The sequence below is a fragment of the Gopherus flavomarginatus genome, chromosome 19 (genome assembly GCF_025201925.1).
Source record: "Gopherus flavomarginatus isolate rGopFla2 chromosome 19, rGopFla2.mat.asm, whole genome shotgun sequence".
Classification (NCBI taxonomy): domain Eukaryota; kingdom Metazoa; phylum Chordata; order Testudines; family Testudinidae; genus Gopherus; species Gopherus flavomarginatus.
The window spans coordinates 18,855,576-18,877,723 of NC_066635.1; the positions used below are offsets into that span (position 1 = coordinate 18,855,576).

Genomic DNA, 22,148 nt, shown 5'->3' on the forward strand with positions numbered 1-22,148 from the left:
ATTCTATTAATTTGACTTAGTCTGCTCTTTTCTCTCTCTACTGTTCATCTTTTTAATTACAGTATTTGTGTATTAGAGTTTTTTTGAGGAATTTCACGTAGTTATCAGAAAAGTGAAAATTATTCAGCTTCAGTGATAAGGAGATGAAGGGAGCCTAAAACAAGGAATCTGGGGGAATGGTATAGAGCCAGTCCTACTTGGGGCCCTGGTTAAAGGGCATACACTAAGGAAATCTCCTCTATAAAGTTTCTTGTGCAGGGTTGCAGTCCAAAAACATAAGGGAAACAGTTGGAAACCAAAAGACAAAAACTAAGCTGGAGGGGGTGAAATATCTAAAACTGATAACGTGGGAACATCATTAAATAAATTGCATTTAATATAAAAATAAATAAAAGGGGTACTTTACTGGCTTATACTTTTTTTCATATTTAACTAAAAATCTCTATGTGCAATAAAGCAGCTGCAGAAAAAAGGGTTACCTACTTGTAACTGTTGTTCTTTGAGATGTGATGCAGGTGTGTGCCACAAGCAAAGCAGTTTTCTGACACAAAGAGGAGAAAGAAGAAGCTGGTAGAGGCTCAGAAGGAAGCCCCATAAGAGCTGCTAAGACAGTATTAAGGTTCCACAAAGGAACCAGCTCTTTAACCAGCAGGTGGAAACAAGTGATTCCTCTCACGTACCTCACTGCCACAGGATTTGAAAACACTGACTTCCTATGAATGGGAAGGTAGCAGTCATACGCCTCAGGAGGTCCAGATACATTTTAAAGTCCTCAGGCACCAAGGGAGAGGAAGTTTTCAGCATGGCAGAGCTGTCCAGGGAGATGAGGAGGCAGTTTGATCACCAACAATAGATCCTGTTCCTGCACCACAGGCTGTGGTTGGAAAAGCCCTGGAGGTTCCTGGGGGAATGGATTTAGTGGTCCCTTGCAGCTGAGATGGTTTGGGAGTGGAAGCCACCATCCTGACCGGTAATCTTGCTCTGGAACAGGTCAAGGAATGGGACTTCAGGAACCAAGGAGCACCACAAGGATTCCAAGGAGGCCACTGGGCATACGGATAAGGCATTGGGGGACAACAGATACCTGGCCGAGAGCCCTTGTCCTGACTGTAGGACAGATGCCTATACTTAATACCAGTGGGATCAGAGGGCAATCTCTGGCACCCATTTGATGATGAAGGGGAAGATGACCCCAATATGGATCTTGAAGAATCCCAGAGGCTCTCTAGTGACAATGGGGGAGCCAACCCCAATGGGGCAAACAGACTCATATGAAGCCCAATACAGGGAAGGCACTGGTGCTGAAGAGGAATGGGGGCTTAGCACTGGCAGTACCAAATGAGATGCTCTCCCACCCAGTACTGGGAAAGGCGCTAGTACTGAGGCTAAGGGGAGTACCAAACTAGATGAAGGGATCTGCTACCAAGACAACGATGGTGCCACAGGATGCACCAATGTAGAGGGAGCTAGACTTCACATCAACTCCACCATTTCAGGCCCAAATAGTGCCAGCTGTGGTGCTGACAATCCCTGTAGCTCTGCGATGCAGCCAGAAGGTGCCAAGGGCACAATAGAGAGTGAGTCAGTAGAAGCTATGGTACCAGTGAACTCTGGAACCAGTGGAGAGTCTAGTACTGAGATGCAACACAGGTCTAATGCTGCCTGATATGCTGTCAGCACTGAGACAGCCAGTGCTGGTACTGATGACTTCGGCAGCAGACTGAACGGATGCCCTATGGCTGGAACCAGACTTGAGTGGTACAGGGGAGCAGTTAGATGGACATCCTCCATTCCATGTGCCAGAGAAAGTATGGTGCCAGCCAGCACTCCTCTTAGAAAATGAATAGGAGCCTCCCTGAGCCCTGGAATGGTCCTAATTCATTTTAGCTGACCTCTTCCTCACTGTTCCAGAAGAGAGAATGACCCTTCTTCCTCCTGGGGGAAAATTCCAGAGCCTGAGCATGGAGTGACATCACTTGCCAGATCCAAAGGTGACTGCCAATCAGACGAGGGCCTCGAAGCCGAAGCAGTGCTCATCACCTGCTCCAGCGAGTGCTGCTTCAGCAGCAAGTCCCTCATCACCTGAGTTCTCTTTGTGAATGACCAGCAGATGGACTACCACTCTCTGATGTGTTCTTTGCTGAGATACAGCAAGCACCACGTGTGGGGATCACTGTTAGGGTTGGCCACTCTACATGACGGACAAGCTTGAACACTGTTGAGGGCATCACACAAGACAGCCAACTACTCTAATACTATACTAAATAAGAAACTTAATCTAAGGTGCTACTAACAATTACATACGAAGAAACATTTCTCAGAAACAGAGACTGAAAGCTGTGATTCTAGCCACGAGCAGTGAGAAGGAACCAAGGAGCATGGACTGGCACCACCCTGATGCGGCAGGGAAGGGACAAGGGCCACAGTGCACGAGCGCCATCCTGGCAAATACTCATAAGCAGAATTCTCCATCTCCAGTGTCCTGGGCACACACACAGCTAAGTACAATACAAAGCTGCATCTATTTGAGAAAGGACTCTAGTTTACTACTCTGGTGATACAGAATCCAAGACCCTTACTGCTGGATTTAGCTCCAGCTTCCTCAGACGACATAGGGCATTGGTTACAATTCAAGCAGCCATACATTCTACTGGAAGAAGTGCAAGTGCCAGAGTTCGCAAATCTGGTGGCTGGTATTTAGTTTAAGGGAAGTGAAGGTAACTTGAATTTTTAAAGAGCCTGTGACTGGGTTGACTTCTCACCTTATAAATTGCCAAAAGTGGCTACCTTTCACACATATTTACTTAATACAGTTTATAATCTCCACCAGCACATTCCACGTTGCTCATAATTTTCACAAGACCTAGTAAAAATAAACTACTTGGCTTCTTCAAGATGCAAGGATATATACACAAAAACAGTATGACCAGCTTCATTCCATTTTATTTTTTAACAGGGAACACTGATCCTGAAGAACCCATGAAATTACTCATGCCCTCACACCACCATAATATCTGAACACCTCACATACACTAATGTATCCAACGAACAGCCTTTGATATAGAACAAGTATGATCCTCAAAGCCCCCTCCCCTACCTTGGTCTGCAGAATGAAAGTGAAATCATCTGGGCAATGTCAAAGTCTGAATCGGTGTTTGGGTGGGGAATATTGAGAAGCTTAGAAAATGAAATTTTCTTTGGATATGGGGGGTGGAGGATATTAGATTTTGATTTGATTCGGCGAGGCAGTACAATTCAATGGACAGGGCACTGGATTGGGACTCAAGAGATCTATTCAGCTCTACCACTGCTGACATGCCATGTGACTTTAGCTAAGTCATTTCTCCTATGTGCCTCTGTTTCCTCTTCCACCCTTTGTGTATCTTTCCTGTTCAGACTATAAAATCTTGGCAGCTTCTGGAACCCCAATCTCAGTTGAGATCCCTAGTCATTAACACAATGTAAATGTTTGTATTACATGCTGGTGCCTTGCAGTTGTATGCATTTGAGGGGAAAACATGCCATTGGATAATCATTAACAATCAAAGATATGTACTGTATTTTCAACTGATGCCAAGGGCACCTAGAGCTCAGAATAGGAGCTTTTAGGGAAGTTATTTAAATCTAAGAAAACAGACTATATATAATTTTACAGCTGAGATACTGAGGCACAGAGATGAAATAACTTGCTCAAGGTCACACACGAAGTCTGTGGCAGAACAGCAAAATGAACCAGATGTGGTTAAGAATTTGGGAGCAGCCTGACCAAATATTATCCTTCCTATCCTAAATGATACTTAAGTCCTTTGAAAACTTTACACAAGGATTATTTATCTACCACTTAAATGTTGCTCCAGAGGTAGCTGTAATACACGCAGTTTTTAAAAGTAGACGAATACATTCAATTGAAACTACATTATGCTTACCTGAAATTTCTCTTAAATGAATCAGGCTCTGAAAAATAGCACCTCATATCATCTAAATGGCCCTAATATTACTTCAGGATGGACTCAGAAAAAGAGTTCCATCTACATTTCTTTGGAGATCTTTCCTATATGCAAGTGCAGACCGGGTTTCACACTGTTTAGTTTATATCTGTGACTATAAATAAAGCTAAAACATTGTTCACTGCACCTAGAAATGCAAACATTAAGAGATAGCAGTGACGTTTATGAAATACTATTTATAGATCTGTGCTGATATCTGTGATTCTTGGTGCACAAAAGAGGGAATCAAATTAATAAGACGTTTTGCTTAAGTTAATTAGAAAAAGGAAGATACATGGAAAATATATTTTCCATTTGGCACATTACAACATTTAAAAATCATACTTAGTTGACATCCATTAAAACAAATCTTGTGACCTCAGTACTGTTTCCCCTAAAAAACAATTTTTTTTTTAGAGTGGGCAACAAATAATATTCCTCAACAGTGGAACTGTATGTAGCTTAACTTAATGGAGCAGAAGCGATTTGTTGAATGACCACAGAAAGAGGCAAAAGTTAAGTTTTTTGAACTCTGATTAGCGTAGGCCAGCTCTGTAAGAAAGATACCCATTTACACAGCAAAAAATGCCAATTACTTACAGTGAGTGACTCCGGCCAGAGTCTGATAGAAGGTAGGGGTGTCACTATCATCAGTGAGTGTAACATACACTCCTCCAGATAGCAGCCAACGAGAGAACGTGAAAGCATCTTTGTTCTGCAATAACCAATTCTTAAACTTTTCATAGTTTACCTTTTCACCCTACAATAAAAGGAAGGAAAACTGAGTAAGTCATTCTCTTCTCCTGCAACAATCGTAAACATGAAATATCAAGCTGTATGAATGAGAGAGTGTGGCAACCTCCTCTAAAAACAAGTGTTGAAACAATGTCCATGGGATGTCAATTCTTCCACGTTGCCCTGAAATCTATCACTAGACTGAGAAGAAAGAGTCCTCTGCTACTGACACAGTGTGGCCTTGGTAAAGTCATTTAAACACATTTCTCTCAGTGAAATAAGGATAATACTTTCCTACCACTCACAAGGTTGTTTTCTTTTAAATCAAATTTAGTGTATTTTTATGGTAGCTGATAATACCCTGAGCATCCCAGATAATAGATTCTATAGAGCACAAAATATGTCCTGTTACATCCATGCAGTGAAAGTGTCTGAATCCCTTTATTAGTAGAAAACTGACAAATACTAATAGGACTACTGAAGTTTATGGGTGTGACTATAACCATCATATTAGATTTATGCAACATCTGTTGACCCCATTGATTCCAAAATATTTTGCAATATATGTAAAAATCAATATACAAGTTACACCCAACGAAGATTTCATCCATCACTGAAGTGCAACCACATTAGAGTGAAACACAGCAGCTGGGTAATATAAAGTAACAACACTACAAATAGTTTAGGGCACAAAATGAAGAAAAATACTGCCATTGAAACAGCAAGGAAGACTGAAGTAGGCAGAATGTCACTGTTTAAGCTGGAATCTGGTTAGGACCCCCAGGCTGACACTCCTAATTTGCAAGAGTTCCTTGGAATCCTTAATGACCACAAGCAGGCCAGATCTGAAAAAGGCTAAAAATATTAAAAACTAAAAACATATCTAAATGGTTTCTCTGCTATTATGATAAAGTCAACTACTTTAAACTAGTTCACTACTAAAAATAGTTTATTATAAGAAATAGTGAGAAAGGAGATTTAGCTGTAAACAGTTTCTGCGGGCTGCACGCTATCAGTAACATTTTTAAGCGGGTACATTTGTGTCCGTTATGACTTTTAGTAAGCTTTACAGCATATAAATTCTAAACATGCTGCTGCTTAAATCACATCTGTTCATTATGGACTGCCACTCACACACTCAGGGTGTTTATCACCAAAATCTCTTCTGTCAATCCAGGACTTTCATGGGTGTATACTTTATTTTTATATATATATTTACAGCACTGGCAAGAGTATCTGCCAAGGAAGACAATGTTACCAGGTGAGTTTTAGGACAGTTTAGACTTAAAGTTTAAAGGACAAATACATCTTCTATTCCAACCTCCTGCACATCACAGGACATTAAATTGAGCCCAATAACTTGTATTTAACTGAAGCATATCTTCCAGAAAGGCATCCAGTTTTGATCTGAAGACATGGAGACTGCAAATCCACCACTTCCTTTGATAGTTTGTCCCAATGGTTAATCACTCTCATTGTTAAAAATGTATGCCTAATTTCTGATCTACGTTTCTCTGGTTTAAAATTCCAGCCACTGGTTCTTGTTATATCTTTCTCTGATAGATTTCAGAGTTATTTAGTACCTGGTATTTTCTCCCCATAAAGGTAATACAATGTAGTCAAGACACTTCTCAATCTTTTTCTGATGAACTAATCAGATATAGCTCTTTGTGTCTTTCAGTGTAATACATTTTCTCAAGCCCCAAATAATTTTTGGGATCCTTTTCTACATCCCTCCTGTATTACACATGCAGTACAAAGTCAATTAAGGTAAAACCAATTAAGGCCACTTAAGGCTAAATAAAGAATGTTCAGAGTGGGGTTTAATGCAGTTTAAGTAATCCACTCCAAATTCACACCGTTAGTTAATTTGGATTAATTTTCCTGGGTGTCCCCATGTAGACATGTTTGCTACGTCGTAAACAAATTGAACTGACGTGACAAAGGAAGAGAAAAGAAATTTTAGAAAAGTGAAAGATCCCTTTAAGAATACCTGCATGATTTTTAAATAAATGCTATCTGAAATTGCTACACATTGTACTATTGTTTCAACACAGAACCATGTAAAAAACCTCAGGTTTTCCTGTATCCTTTCTGAAGTTCAAAGGTAATAAGAAAATATTTCACATGCATTATGTAGATTTCCCTCAGCTATGTTCCATGAGACTAGCAAAAGAGAGTCTGGCTACCTCAATTTTCCTTTATGTGTAAACAGTTAATTCCCCACTGTGCCTAGAAAAAAATGCACAAATTGAAACAGAATGAAATGGAAGTGAAACAAGACTATGTTCTAGAATTAAATATGCCTACTTGAGAGATAGGAATTTAGTTTTTAACACACCTCACTGGATGCAGGACCAAGTTGTGTAAGAGTTACATCCTGTTTTCTATTTTATATTTTCCCCTCTCAAACAACAGAACAAATGGAGAAACGCTTGTAAATCCAAATAGTAAAACTGACAGAACTGACATTTTTAAATACTATTTTGTACATTTGAAATTACACATCCTTTCTGAGCTCTCATTTCAACGTTTTTCACTCTATGATCAATCATGTGCAGTAGTTAGTCTATGAAACTCTCTACAACTATTTTTAGCATAACAGGTCCTTTGCTTTTCAAGAGGTTTTATTATATTCAAACTACAGAATTCACCGATTGGCATTGAGGGGGACAATTTAGTATTTCACTTCTGGGCATCAGGTGATCAGTTTTTCCTCACCTCTGCTAGGAAAGGCAGTCACAACAGAGAACATAGATTTAGCACAATGCATGATTTCTCCATGAAGCTTATTTTAATGGGTTTGTCAATAAATCCTTGGGCATTATGCTGAAAATTTACCCCTAAAAGTCTGAACTTCACCTGCCAAGTTGTATGAACACCACAGTTAAGCATGTAGCTTTATGGATAGTCTGCTAATACAATGTTTTCTTCAAAAGTTATTAAAATGGTAGTAAGTTTTTTTTTCCTGAATTTTTAATGGGGCTATAAAACATCATGCCTGTTTGTAAAAAAGAGCAAATTTTTCCCAGTCTTCTCCCCATCCCCATTTCCACCATACACACACTGCAAATCCGTATTACAAAAAGCACAGTTTAAGATGCAAACACAATACTCTTTGGAAAGTTAACATACTAGTTGGTTATATAGCATAACTTTGTAGAAAACAAAACATGATGGTCTGCTCAAGTATGTATTTAGAATAAAACATGTGACTATGACTTAGCTCAGAATCAAAGATGGCCAGTTTTTCGATAACATCAATATAACGATCTGATAACACTTAATTCAGGAAAACTCTACTAGCTTTGCTAACAGTATTAAAAACAAGAGATAAGACTATCAACATTCCCTTTATAACTCCCACAGAAGAAATGACGACTGTCTCTTCTTGGTGCTTTACGAAGTGTTAGGTCAGTCAAAAAAAACCTTCAAAAACAGACTCCAACGTGATGCTGCAGAACTGGAATTAATTTGCAAACTGAATAAAGGCCTGAATAAAGACTGGGAGTGGTTGAGTCATTACAAAACCTAAACTTAATTTCCCCAATACTAATTTCTCCCTACTGTTACTCACAACTTCTTGTCAACTGTCTGTAATGGGCCTCTCTCTTACCACTTCAAAAGTTATTTTTCCTCCCTTGGTATTCTGCTGTTAATTGATTTATCTCGTTAGTCTGACCTAACACTTGGTAAAGCAACCCCCATCCTTTCATGTATTTATACCTGCTCCTCTATTTTTTACTTCATACATCTGATGAAGTGGGTTCTAGCCCACGAAAGCTTATGACCAAATAAATTTATTAGTCTCTAAGGTGCCACAAGGACTCCTCGTTTTTTATCCTCAAAAGAGTAAATCCATTTGCCTTACAATGGGAAGGAAGATCCACAGCAGAAACAAAGCTTTCTTACTATCCAAAGTATGGTACCAAACTGACCTAGTCTGATTAACAGACCAATAAACCCAGTTGAGAGGTTATGATGTCCTTTTTCTATTTCAAAATAAGATCAATACAAGTCATTTTTGTAAGACTGGAAAACTATACCAAGTCAGATAGATTCTTCTTCTGAAATATTTTCATAAAGTATCCTGGACACTATTAAATTAATTTTAGCATATACTTCATCATACTCTATAGATGGACAATTTACAAGTAGTGAATACCAGACTGGTCTTTGCAGAGTACATATAATGTGTGGCTTCTGCCAAGAATGAAGAACTTATGAATTAAGTATAAGGTAAACATAATATCATTGCCAGATCAGCTGAGGGACACTCAGTCCACAACTACAGACTCCAAAAGCATTCTCTTTAATAAAGTCAGGCAGCCGTAAGATAGTCTTCTCTCATCGGGTAAAATACAAATCAGTTTTCAGTGAAATGTGAAAAGTTGACTAAGCCTCACTAGTCTGAAGTCTTTTGATACTGAACAGATGACAGCAATGTAACTAAAATAAAAAAACTGATGACTAAGATTACCAGACAGAGAAATATAGATTAATATTTTGCTCTACAGATGAGCATTTTGTGAGAATCTCAGTTTGCTATAAAAAGATTAAGCCTTTCAAACCACTTGAATGGTGGATATATGTTGTACCTATTTTAATGTTGGGTAAAATGAGGTATAGAAAGGTTAAAAGATTTGCCTAACTAAGGTCACGCAACAAGTCAGTGGCTGAACTGGGAATGACCGCAGCAGTGATAATTTCCAGTTCTCTATTTTAAGGAATGTTTAAGAAGGGAGGTTATTGCAACTTAATCTTGATCTAGTAAAACACTGGCTTTCTGTTAGAATTCAGACATTATGCTCTATAAAGTTTCTACATCACAAACGTAAGACTTGCCTGATATTTGTTAAGAGCACACAGGGCTCCCACCAGCAAGCAAAAGATCTTGTGTGACTCAGTAGGTACTTCATTTCCTTGTCTGGATATAAGAGGCAGGAATGAATTTTTCGAGCAATGAAGGAGAAGTAAATACACCTCTACCCTGATATAATGCTGTCCTCGGGAGCCAAAATAATCTTACCGCATTATAGGTGAAACCGCATTATATCGAACTTACTTTTATCTGCCGAAGTGTGCAGCCTCGCCCTGTCGCCAGAGCGCTGCTTTTCTGTGTTACGTCTAAATTCGTGTTATATCAGGTCACGTTACATTGGAGTAGAGGTGTACTAAGAAAGTAGGATTTTCATCTGTCTAGGAATATGTCATATTAGCCAGTCAAAGAGCAGAGTACATTTCCCCTCCAAGCAGTCTTGGAAAAATAAAAAGGATTCTATCTCCAGATTCTTCATCAGCAAACTATCTCACTATGTTGACAGAGTTACAGAATTCTTTGCTGGACCTAAACTCTGAGAACTCAGAATTGCATCTTTGGTCAGTAGTTTTTTTCTGGCTGGATTTTGATTTAACAGTGCTTAGATATATTTGTACTGACCTTTCCAGCAGCATAATTTCACAGAATTTCTTTTTTGTCGAATGCTCAATCTCCCTCATTAGGGATAAAGTTCAGATACTCCCATCTTCTCTCCGTGGGAAAGTTTAACCTATTTTTCACATGCTCTACCTGGCAAATGACCTACTCTCTACCTCACAAAGCCAACAGGAGCTCTGCATGGATGGATCTCAGCTTCTTGAGATGAGGGCAAAATCCATGCACCTAACAGGGCACCTTTTGACCAATAGGAGAAATGCTTAAAAGGTTCTTAAGGGAGCACAAATCGCCACAAGACATGGGTGGAATATAATCAGAGTAATCCACAGCTTCTGTAGAAAACACGATCAGCTGAAACAGGATAAGGGAGTGGGAAATAGGCAGAGGTCTGACCCATAAACCCAGATCTTAGAGCCTGGGCAACCTCCTAGTTTTAACCCTAACCGTGAACCGACTTCCTAATAATTATAAGGATGAAAAGTACTTGAAGAGCACAGTACTACTTTCAGTTTAGGGGTGTGGTAAGAAAAAACAAATCTAACCAAATGTACATTGTTGAACTGTTTAAAAAAAAGGAAGAAAGGATTTTTATAATATAACAACTGCTGTGGTGAGTGCTGGATGACTTGTCAGCTAAACATCTTCTGCTGTACTGTCTATGCCACTTCTTGAATTAAAAATGCAAAAACGTATTTGGGAAAAAAAACTAAATTTTAAATTTTTTATTTTTTCAGGGTTGCTTTTTCAATTGTTTGCTCATTTCTGCAGGTAGCATAGAAAGGTTTGCAAAGGAAGAAGGCACATCTATCAATGGGACTTAGAAAGCTTTGCAAAGACAACTGAAAACAATTTGTTTTTGGAAAAGTACCTTTTAATGGACTGTGGTGCTTTGAAAAGCAGAGAGCTTTCTGAGTTGATGACTCAAACAGAATTATCTGTTTTGATTTACACTGTATCAGAAACAAAAGGCAAAACACAATAAAACCTAATTCTTACATATGAAAGAAAATGTGTCACTTGATTTTCTCCCACTGATTTTAATGAAAAGAAGTTTAATTTGCTGTATTCTTGAACATAAGGGTTATACGTTTGTATCAAACTGGAGTGTAAAAGGCAACACATTTTAGTGTACTACATTAAAAAGAAACTTTTACAAATTTTAAATGGCTATATCAGTGAGTTCAGTGTTAAGATATGTAATCTAAACGTAAAACATATGAGATTTATAAAGGTAATACAGTTAGTAACCTACAGCAGAATTAGTTGCTGTTTACTTCCACCTTCATGCATAAATCTACAAATACTAGAAATTTCTTTTGCAGATAAGCCAAACAAACTCAAACAACTTTTTTTTTTTTTAAAAGATTTCACATCACCTCTTGAAAAAACTGGAGAGATGTTACCTAATCCGGTAATTCAATAGTATACCGTACATTAATGCTGGGAATTTACTTTTCTTCTGATGCAAATGGAATTTTGGTCTAAAGCCAATGTTAATGATGGTATACTCCACTATTATTTTAAATAAAAATCTTATTTTTCCCCATAATAGTCCAGTGGTCAGCCACCAGATGAAGGTCAATACCTTTCACGCTTTTCAGATGCAATCACTCTATTTAGGGCAATGAGCATGCTAACTGCACCACTTTCTGACTCAGTAACGCAACAAACTAATCCTTATCCTAAAGTCTTGAATTCTCCAATTAACTAACATGGTTGTTCTGAGTACTCTATTTCCTTCTCAGAAACAATCTGAAACCATGCTAAAACCACCAAAACGTGTTTAAACAGACAAAACACTTCTAAGTAGAACTTACTTCAACTTCTTAGTGAGTAAGATTATACCATTGCCCTCAGAAAGAAAATAATCCCTGTACACACTGGACAAGGAAACCCCTGTTAACAACATCTGTGTTTAAACTATAGTTGACAGCATGGTTTTAACCACAAGCATTGATCTTGCAAACACATATATAAAGTTAAGCACGTGTGTAAGTGCTGGACGATCAGGGCCATTGCACAGGCCCTGTCTGCTCCTTATACACCTGTCTGCTCCTGTCAACAGCAGTTGCATATGTGGATTTACAACTTTTAAAGCTTAGAATATATACTGTATTTAAACAGTTATTTTTGAAAAATGTACATACATGCATGTATATTGCAAAGAAAATAAACTGTCCAATAAAGCAGTAACACTGTCATCTCTTGTAAACTCAATGCACTAAAAATTGCATGACATACCTCGAAGAAACATCTCTTGAGCGAATCTGGGATTTTTCCATCAACAATATGAAGCATCCGCTCCATCTCTTCACGGACAACATAACTCCCAGATTCATTGGAAAAGAGACTGAAAATGTCTAGGTAAGAAGAGAGAGATTAAAACAAATGTAATACAAAAGTTGTGCTGATTTTGCAGTTAAGCTTTCAAAAATTCTGTTTAAACCTGACTCAGAGTGCCAATAACTGTATGGTAATCAAAGCACAAGAGTCTTATTTAGGCTCATTCCACTAAGCTCTGGTATTGCTCAATAAGGAGTTAACAAAAATATTTCCTTCTGTATATTATTATCTGCTAGCCAAAGGAAAACCAAGTACTGTAGAGTCAAATTAAGAGGAAGACAAACTAACAAAACTCATTATGCAGGTATTTTAGATTAATGAAAAATTTTCAAAAAAAAAGAACTAAGACTGGAACTCTTTCTCACTCTTCCTTACAGAATATCCTCAACAGCCTTTCAATAAGATCCAGACACACTTGGGTGTTCACTATGTAATGTCAGATCATTTCACTTTTGTTAAGTGCTGTAAACATAAAAATCCTGAATGAATATTGAGATCTGCATAGTTAAAAAAAAAATTCTTAGTCTTGATTAATTAACTTGTGCTCTGAGTTACATATAAAAATCAAGATCTACATATTAAAAACCTCAACTTACTCTTTCCTTTAGAAAGGCATGTTCTACATATGTTATGGTCTATGCGCCTTGTTACTCTGATTACACGCACTTGTTACTCACATTTTGCTTTCTCTTCATCTCTGCCTCTTGTAAGCAGGACTAATCCCACGATCAGGTTATTGAAATGCAGCCCTTTGGAAGTTCCCCCAAATGAACAGTAGATGACCTAGAAATCATGAAACAAAAACAGTTAAGTTTCATTCTTTAAATTACGAAAGGGAGACTGAAAGTGTGAGGATGAAAAAATAAAAGCAACAAGCTGTGTTTGGGTTCTGGTTTTTGTTTTAGGCTAGTCACCTTCTAAGCTTTTCTGACCCTTGTTAGTCACATTAGGTTTGCTGTTGTTTCCTATCTCCTATTCTCAATGCCTACAAAAAGGTCTTTCCAAGATATCTTAAATAGTCCATCAGGGAAATAACATCCTCAAGAGTAGATTGAGAACAAGCCATGGGAATAACAGAAGGATTATTGAATACAAACAATTTGTACCCATCTGCCCTTCTTTCTTTTCTCTCTCTTTACACTGATAGTAAGTTAACTATCTCCCTCAAGTACAAGGAGAAACAAGAAACAATGCAGTCAATAGTCCAGGCCTGTGGAAAGAGACTGCTGCCTGGACTGGGAGAGAAGTGTGTAAAGCAGGAGTTGGAACTTGCTCCATGCTATCACCTATGGGGAGAGAAAGCACAGTGATTGTCCTGCCAAAGGAATTCAGGCACACCCACACTCTATGACCAATGTGCTCCATAGAAGCTGAAGGCCTCCACAATAGAAAAGAAGAAGCAGGCGGACCTCAGCACACAGCTGTCTGAATGGGTAACTTGCCCGGGTCAGGGAAAGATCCAAGTCTAGTGGCTGTTTGCTCTACCAACACAATCTGAAATGCACAATGGATAGCCCACTGTCAAGGACAGGACAGGTTTTATTATTTAGTGGTTGGGGTGGCTGTATTAATTACTGACCACAAAAAATGGCTGTTTGAAAGCTCAGAAATTTGGAATAGTAGCAGCAATCCCAACAGAAATAGATTAGTGGACACAACACAGGCAAGAAGATTCATGGTACAAATGAAATGCAGTTTATTCCAAGGTTCCACAATTTATCACATGGCTGCAAAAACAGGGAGTTTATTCCATGGATATCCTTCGAACATATGTAGTATGTATACAAGCATTTAGTTCAGCTACACCAGTCACATGAAAAACTATTCAGTAATTTATTTTGTAGAAATGTTTGTGGAAGTCACTGGAATTGAAGATTTCATTTGAAGGGAGCGATGTCAATTCGATACAGAAGTGGCTTACATTTAAGTTACATAAGGAGCCACTATTTACCAATGAAGTGGTCAATAGCAGGACTGAAGCACTTGCCTTTTATACAATAGACCAGGCACCCTTTCAGAAGTGGGGTGCCGAATCTTCATTTATTCACTCTAATTTAACGTTTTGCATGCCAGTAATACATTTTAACATTTTTAGAAGGTCTCTTTTTATGTCTATAATATATAACTAAACTACAGTTGTATGTAAAGTAAATAAGGGTTTTAAAATGTTTAAGAAGTTTCATTTTAAAATTAAATTAAAATGCAGAGCCCCCCAGACCGGTGGGCAGGACCTGGGCAGTGTGAGTGCCACTGAAAATCAGCTAGCATGCCACCTTCGGCATATGTGTCATAGGTTGCCTAACCCTGTAATAGACCAATTTATGCATTGCTCTTTAGCTAGCCAGCATATTTAAATACTGGTCGAATATTTATAGATGTGATATTTATGCAGGAAGTCACTTTCGGACAAGCAACAACTAATTTTAGTAACCAAGGATCACTAACAGGTTTATTCCAATATGTCACTTACTTCACCTTCCCTCTAACTTTACAAAAGAAAAAGGAAAATGAGAAGATATAAGCATTAAGTGTTTTCTATAACACATACTTCCAGTTGTACTATTCTTTAAGAACACCTCCTGAATTAGAATGCTCACTAACTACATTATCTACAAGCATCATCAGTACCTCACCACTAATAGGAAGAGAAATCTATGTTAGAAATGAAAGCAGTCAGTTACACTCTCAAAGAGAAATTACTTTAAAACATACATGTCTTCTCATTTGGTTTTCTTACAGATACTGCACTGTGCAACTAACCATAGACTCCGAAGTCTGGCTGATGGGGAAATATTACTGTCACAGACAGCAAAACAAATGATGCTGTTCTGGTCATGGTTTGGCCAGCAGACCATGTTCAGCAGCAACTGCCTTAAGTTTTCCTTTACTCTGCAAGAGTCAGTTATTTCAAAGAGAACCATATTTGACAGTGCTAAAGCAATCAACATTACAGTTAAGCAGGTTCCTGTCTAGTAATATTTTACTACCCTTAAATAGCACATTTTTAGCACATCATCAATACGTATTTTCAGTAAACAACTTCAAAAACTGAATTAAATGCAAATATTACTTCAAATGTGCACAAACAGCTATCACTGGCTTCAGCGGGAGCCATGAATACACTCCTTAAGTCAGAAGTTTGCATAATAGCATCAGCATATATATCAGAAATCAATGGGGCAAAAAAATTAATGTAGAAATATCCTGTGTTTTATACAGTACCATTAACACAGCGGTATGAATTCTTACACTCATCCATTTTCTCCCCAAAATGGACAGTCTGTTATGCACCTCAGGCACGTGAAGCTCAAGAAGAGGTGCAAGTGACCATATAAAAATATTTTTGGGCTTTTCCAGGTGTCCCCAACGCGGTGCCTGCAGGCGCCATGGTGGTCCGCTGGAGCATCTAAGTGCGCCCATATACTGGCTGGTGGAGGAGTATCAGCTGAAATGTCACCGACAAGCTGCGTCATCCACAGGTGTTGCTGCCGAAATGCTGCCAATTTTCAGCGGTATTTCAGCGGCGACGCCTCTGGATGACACTGCTTGTCGGCGGCATTTTGGCGGATGCTCGTCCGCCACCACGGTCCTCTGTGGCTCGTCATCTGGCGCCCGCCAGACAAAAAAGGTTGGGGACCACCGCTCAAAGCTGTTATCACAGCCAGGTTCAATAACAACAGCATAAGATTTAGGAGCAAGAAGAGCATTTGTTTGACGCTAGGATGGTGGTTCCCAATAAGTGAAACTGAAGAAAATTTGAGGGGCAGGGCATTCCTCTGCTGTCAATGACTGATTTACGCCCTCTAACTCTTGTAGAGAAATATTATAAAGTCATTAAGAAAAGGAAACTGCTGTTCCACCTCATGGAATGGCAGCTAGAATGGCTGCTTACACAGTCATTGACAAATTTCTGTAACGTTTATAGCACCAGCGAGATGTTTGGAAAGATAATTTGACTGCATTTTATCTGAACTAGTTTCACTATAATTAGTAACTGCTGTAACAGCCCTTTAAAGTCTTGTCTACAGTAGATTTGTGGGAAGACTCTCACTGCTGCTCTTCCATCAGTGACAGCAACACAGTGCTAGTCTAGACAGGGGACAAGTGTTCACTTATGTTTATATCACCAAATAAGATTAGGTAATATGGTGCTAAAAGTGCTAGTATCTTGCCTCTATTGGTACCATCATAATTACTAACAGCACCAGATAGATGTCCAGCAAAACCTAAACGTAGCCTTACACACTGTTAGATGAGCTCTGTGCCACTCTCCATCATCAATCTATTCTGTTTAATGCTCTCCACTGAGGTAGTTTAAGACGCCCATAGGTATGTGAATTCAAATATTACAGTACAGATGGAGCACATTCTAAGGAAACCATTATGTAGAACCTGCAATTTCACTCCACTGCTTGTTGCATAATGCTACAAAAATAGATTAGCTTCCCAGAAGATGTTTGGATCATCTTCTTCTATTAATGCACTTTAACCCATTTTGAAATGCTCCAGGGGGTACATTACAAAAGCTAAATTTGTGCTTATTTGGATAAACAGATTGTAGATGCTCCATGCACACTGTCAGAGTTTTAAATTCCACACTTCCTACTCTTAATCATTTTGATTCCGTAAGAGGTCTTCCAGGCTATACTGCATATGTAGGTCATCTACCTTTAGCAGTGAAAGGAAACAATTCACAGCGTTAAAAAATACGCTGTTAGCTCATTTGATCAGGTAAGAGCTATCCTAGCTTTCAAGTATTAATATGGTTACTTTCAAATGAAAAAAAAACAACAATTCATTCTGGATGCACCAGGAGCTATGAAAATCCTGTCCCTCAAAAATGACAATCACAACTGAATAGCAGAGGGGACTGTTGGTTTGTTTTTTAAATAAAAGGTAAGTAACTCTTTTGGATGGGAACCTAGATGTAACTGTCAACCAATAAGTAAGTATGTGAGGAAAGTTCCAAGCTAAACTAATTAGATACGTACATATTTATGCTTCGCTCAGTTAAATCTCATTGAATTTATTTTGCTAAGACACTTTTCTAAACTGAAAAAAATCCACAAGGGCAAGTTTAGGAAAGTCGAAACACTACTTAAGCATGTAAATCATATAAGGCCTTTTTGTTCCTAAAACCCTGTAAGTAAATGCTGTCCATCTTAGACAAAGCATGCTCTTTACAAATTGCAATTCTAACATTATACTTTTCAGACCTGCTTCCAAAGAGAATTAGAAGCAGTACTCCTGGCAAAATTATGCAGGCTAGAATGTAAGTGGGAAGGTTCTTAGAAGAGATTGGGGGCGGGGAGGGGAAGGGGGAATTCACATCTCCTCTTTCACTACGCATGGTAAAAAAAAATAAAAAAAAAAAAAAAAAAAGTCTTCCTCCTCCTCTGTGTGTCCTACACAAGGGCAGATGAATGGCAGCTGACATGCACCAACTCAGACAGATACTAAACAATAACTATGTGTAACAGGGCTGACCATAGTCACCTAAGACAACATCATATTAAGTGGTTCTGCTGTCTCATTTAGACACGTGGCTTGTTGCCTCACTCAGAAATAAGGGATGTGGGAGCGACTCTCTAAAAGAGATCCAAGGCATGGACTGAGCAGCCCTGAGGAAGGAAACTTATGAGCAAACCAGCCTCAGCAGATGGCTAACTTCTTTGTGATTAAAGACAAAACCTCAGGAAAGAAATGCAATTTTGACAGCACAGACTTATGGACTTTTTCAAAACTCACTGGAAAAGGCACCTGCATGGTTAAAATAGCTAATGTGACTGGGATTACAATACTTATTTTATTATTGGAAGCCAAAAGTACTAAGATTTGGTAAACACTCCAGGAGGCGGCAATGGACAACTGTGTTGTTCTAGACCACTAGCCAATGTATGATCCTATTGTACAAGTGTAAAAAGACTGGAAGCAATGCTGTCCTAATGTATAAAAAGCATTACAAATCTATACTGACAAAGGCCTGCTTTTACAGACCTTCTCTTTCAGTTTCCTTTTCTGCTCTCTTCACTCATCTTAACTCGATTCTTTTCTTCATTAAGAGTTCTTTTAAAGCTGATTCACTGTTTAACAGTAAGGTAATGTGACTGGACAAAATGGGAACAACATACTGTTGTTTCATCTTTCTAAGATAAAACTCAACACAGCATCTGAAAAGAAGCTGACTGAGTTAATTACTGAAATTTTAATGTTGTAAAGATCTACTCTAAGATATTTTTAAAAGCAATGAAACAAAAACTGAAATGACGTGTGTACTGTATCTGGAATCCTCTGGTGTGATCTTCACAGTAAACGAGTATAACAGAACATTTGTCCCAATGTCCATTATCTTGTAAAGTAATTTTGTTCTCTCATTTATTTTTATGCATGTCAATGACATAAGGTGTGTGTAGTAATGTACAGTATATTCTTCCTTTGCTACAAGACTCCTCAAAACACCATGCTGTCATGACCAAGTCAGCCCGACAAAAAGGCTTACTTGAAGTCATTCAAAAATTCGGTAATACACACTTCTCTAGAATAGTTCAATACTGGAAGAAGAATTTAATATGCACTTTGTGAATTGACTTTTTATAATGAAAGCTCAAATGATACATCAAAATATAGCACAGAAAACGCAGCAAGAAATGGCCTGGCACACATTACAAAAAGTAGCCTTGAAATGGGATGGCTACCATCATGACAAGACAAGACTAGAATAATATTTTGCTGGTGCCAAACTTCCAATTACAGATTTCGTACATGTCATCCCGCCTTCGTTCATAGTGTACACATGAATGTGCAAATTGAAAAATCCAGTGACTCTTTGCCAATTGTTTGTGTAGGCAGCTATGTAACTTGCATCCTGCACTTTGCAGTCTTACCCTTAGCTTATATTATCAGTTGTACAACTAAATTCTGGAAACCTCTTACGGCTTTTGTTGTGCAAATGCTATTTTGTGGAAGACTGGAATCCCATTTTTAAATCTTAGTCTGGTAATATAGTACTCGTATCGTAACTATTTGTGTAAAGTGTTATATATAGTAAATTGAGACACAAATGTCCATTATTTCTATTACCGTTCTGTTTTATGAGTTAACAGAAGATTTCATTTAATGCATTGTAGAGCTACATCTACTTTCTTCCTTGATAGAAAGACAGGACAAAATTAGGCTTTTCTTTTAAAGAAATAAAGAATTAAAAAGTATGGAGGAATTTTAAAAGGGGATGCTTTCTTTGTAACAGATGAAAATGTGCAGGTAAAGAATTGCTACAAAATGGAAAAAATTCAATAAGCCCTAAAAACAAACTAGTCTGTCAAAATCCAGAAACCTTGTTCCTCAAAAATGACAAGTGTCCTTAGTCCTTAATTTACCTATAGAGTTCATAAGGCACAGACACAGAGGACTCTCCATAATATTACAAGGGAAATGAAAAATGTTCCTTCTGGTGTCATTAAAATAAAGAACACAATTCACAATAAATGTGAGTAAATTAACTAGGAAAGAAAGAGTTTCCAGTGGTTCAGAAACTTTGACAGAGAGCCCAAACATCAGCAATCAGTGACACATTCCAACTATAAAATCTTTTCACACTATATCTATGCACTATATCTCACAAATAAACTATTGAATACAACAAATAAAGTTTCTAGGCTAAGCTGTTTTTGGAGAGATTTAATTAAAGAAGTTAGAATTTTTAAAATATGGATACTCGTTACTTCCAAGTTCTAACAACTTGTATATTTCATCTGAAAAGATTTCTACCAAATTTCTCTACTCAAACACATTATGCACTGAACACCCTACCAGAGACAGAGGAATTGACAAAGCACAATTAAAAGTGGAGAACCTAAGAAATAGATGGCTGGAAAGGAAAAGGCACTAAAAGAATTTCCTGTGTGGCCAAGTCTTTGCATTATTCAGGGCAAGAGCAAATCACATTCTATGTCTGGAGGCAAGAGGCACATACCTGGGCCATAATCTTTTATCACCCCTCTATCTATTTTCCAGTGTAAAACACAGTTTTAAAAGTGTTTTAAAGAAATAAAGCACATCACTACTCATTTAGGAAGTATAGCGAAAAAACAATACCAACATAGTGAAATGGCAAAATTGATGCCTTCACTGTGAAGCTCTGATTTACGACACTCGGTGTACTTAAGGCAACTTCATGTGCGGAGATTATCAATACCTCTCAGGAGAGGAGGTGCTAAGTTTCAACCTTGCTTAACTAAAACCAAGCCTAGCAGACACAAAAATACCAACGTTTTCCAGCTGGAGCAGAAGAGCTTAAATAAAATGACAAATTTCATAATGAAACAGACATTAATACATACTGCACAATGGGAGAGACAAACATTGTTAACTGAGGTCCTCAAACCAGGTCCTCAGACTAAAACTGTACAGACCGAAGCTCCGATTTAGATTTAGAACCGATTTCTGAGAGGTAACCTATTTTAAAAGATTAAAATATATGAATGGATCTTAATACGTATGGAACTTAAGTAGCCCTTATTTGCAATGGTTTTAAAAGATGGGACTGGATGTAAGAGATAAAACCAACAGCTATGGGACAGTGGTGTGACGAAGGCCAGATATCAGCACGATATAGGAATTTTGTTTAATTTCAGAGGGCCTTAAATCATTTAATTCATGCTGAGGTTGGAATGCCACAGGTGGTCATTATCCCCCAAATTTTCAAGGCTTGCCTGGGGATTTAGCTTTCCAATTTATTACCATCAATGGAAGTCACACGGCCAAGATCTCATTGGTGGTGGGACGGCTCAGTGGTTTGAGCATTGGCCTGCTAAACCCAGGGTTGTGAGTTCAATCCTTGAGGGGGCCATTTAGGGATCTGGAGCAAAAATCTTTCTGGGGATTGGTCCTGCTTTGAGCAGGGGGTTGGACTAGATGACTTCTTGAGATCCCTTCCAATCCTGACATTCTATGAAATCTCTGAAACCAATGCAAATTAAAGCTCAGGAACCACAATAAAATGTCTTTACAGAAGAAAATCCACCTAACAGTGTGTACAATCAGGTGGCGATCATTTTTATCTTTGGTTAAGTGGATACCACCCCTATGCTCCTATTTGTTTTATATAAATTACTAAAAAGTGCTTTGAGTGTTACTCAGAAATATAAGAAAAATCACACGCTGGTCACACATTTTATGAACTATACAGTATGTGTATCCCATTTTGAGAGACTTGGTTTCCTCATCCTGCACTTAACCACTAAATATTTACAAGTCCCAGACATTAGCTTAAGTAGACTATGAAAAAAAGAGTGGCATATATCATCTTTTCCAGTCCCATAAGTTATACTTTGTAATGAAAACATGTGGCAAGCCTAATGTAAAACAGCAGACAAAGGATTAGCAAACAAGACCTAGCTTGAACCTTTCCAATGAAGTCTAATTTATTAAATTATTTCCAAATCTCCCCACAGTAAAAGCCACTGTCGGGTATTTCCTTCCTTTTTAATTGCATTCTGCATATCCTTTCCACTTCAGGCCAAATTAGAATCACTTGTGCACCTCTATCTTTTCTTCAATATACAAACAATTGAAAGTTAAGACATTTGTGATAGAGAACCCCTTTGGACTAATCAACATTACTCCTAGATTAGCCACAGGGTTTGCTA

General features: G+C 38.2%; 1 protein-coding gene across 1 annotated transcript in view; it reads right to left on the minus strand.

Moving 5' to 3' along the window:
* Window positions 1-22,148, minus strand: part of USP32 (ubiquitin specific peptidase 32) — a 127,996-nt gene that overhangs the window by 65,759 nt on the left and 40,089 nt on the right. Inside the window, exons 3-5 of the mRNA XM_050929690.1 lie at window positions 13,179-13,284; window positions 12,400-12,518; window positions 4,587-4,746 (exon numbers count right to left, since the gene is read on the minus strand). Of these exons, the coding sequence (XP_050785647.1) occupies window positions 4,587-4,746; window positions 12,400-12,518; window positions 13,179-13,284 (385 nt within the window). The remainder of the gene's footprint in view (window positions 1-4,586; window positions 4,747-12,399; window positions 12,519-13,178; window positions 13,285-22,148) is intronic.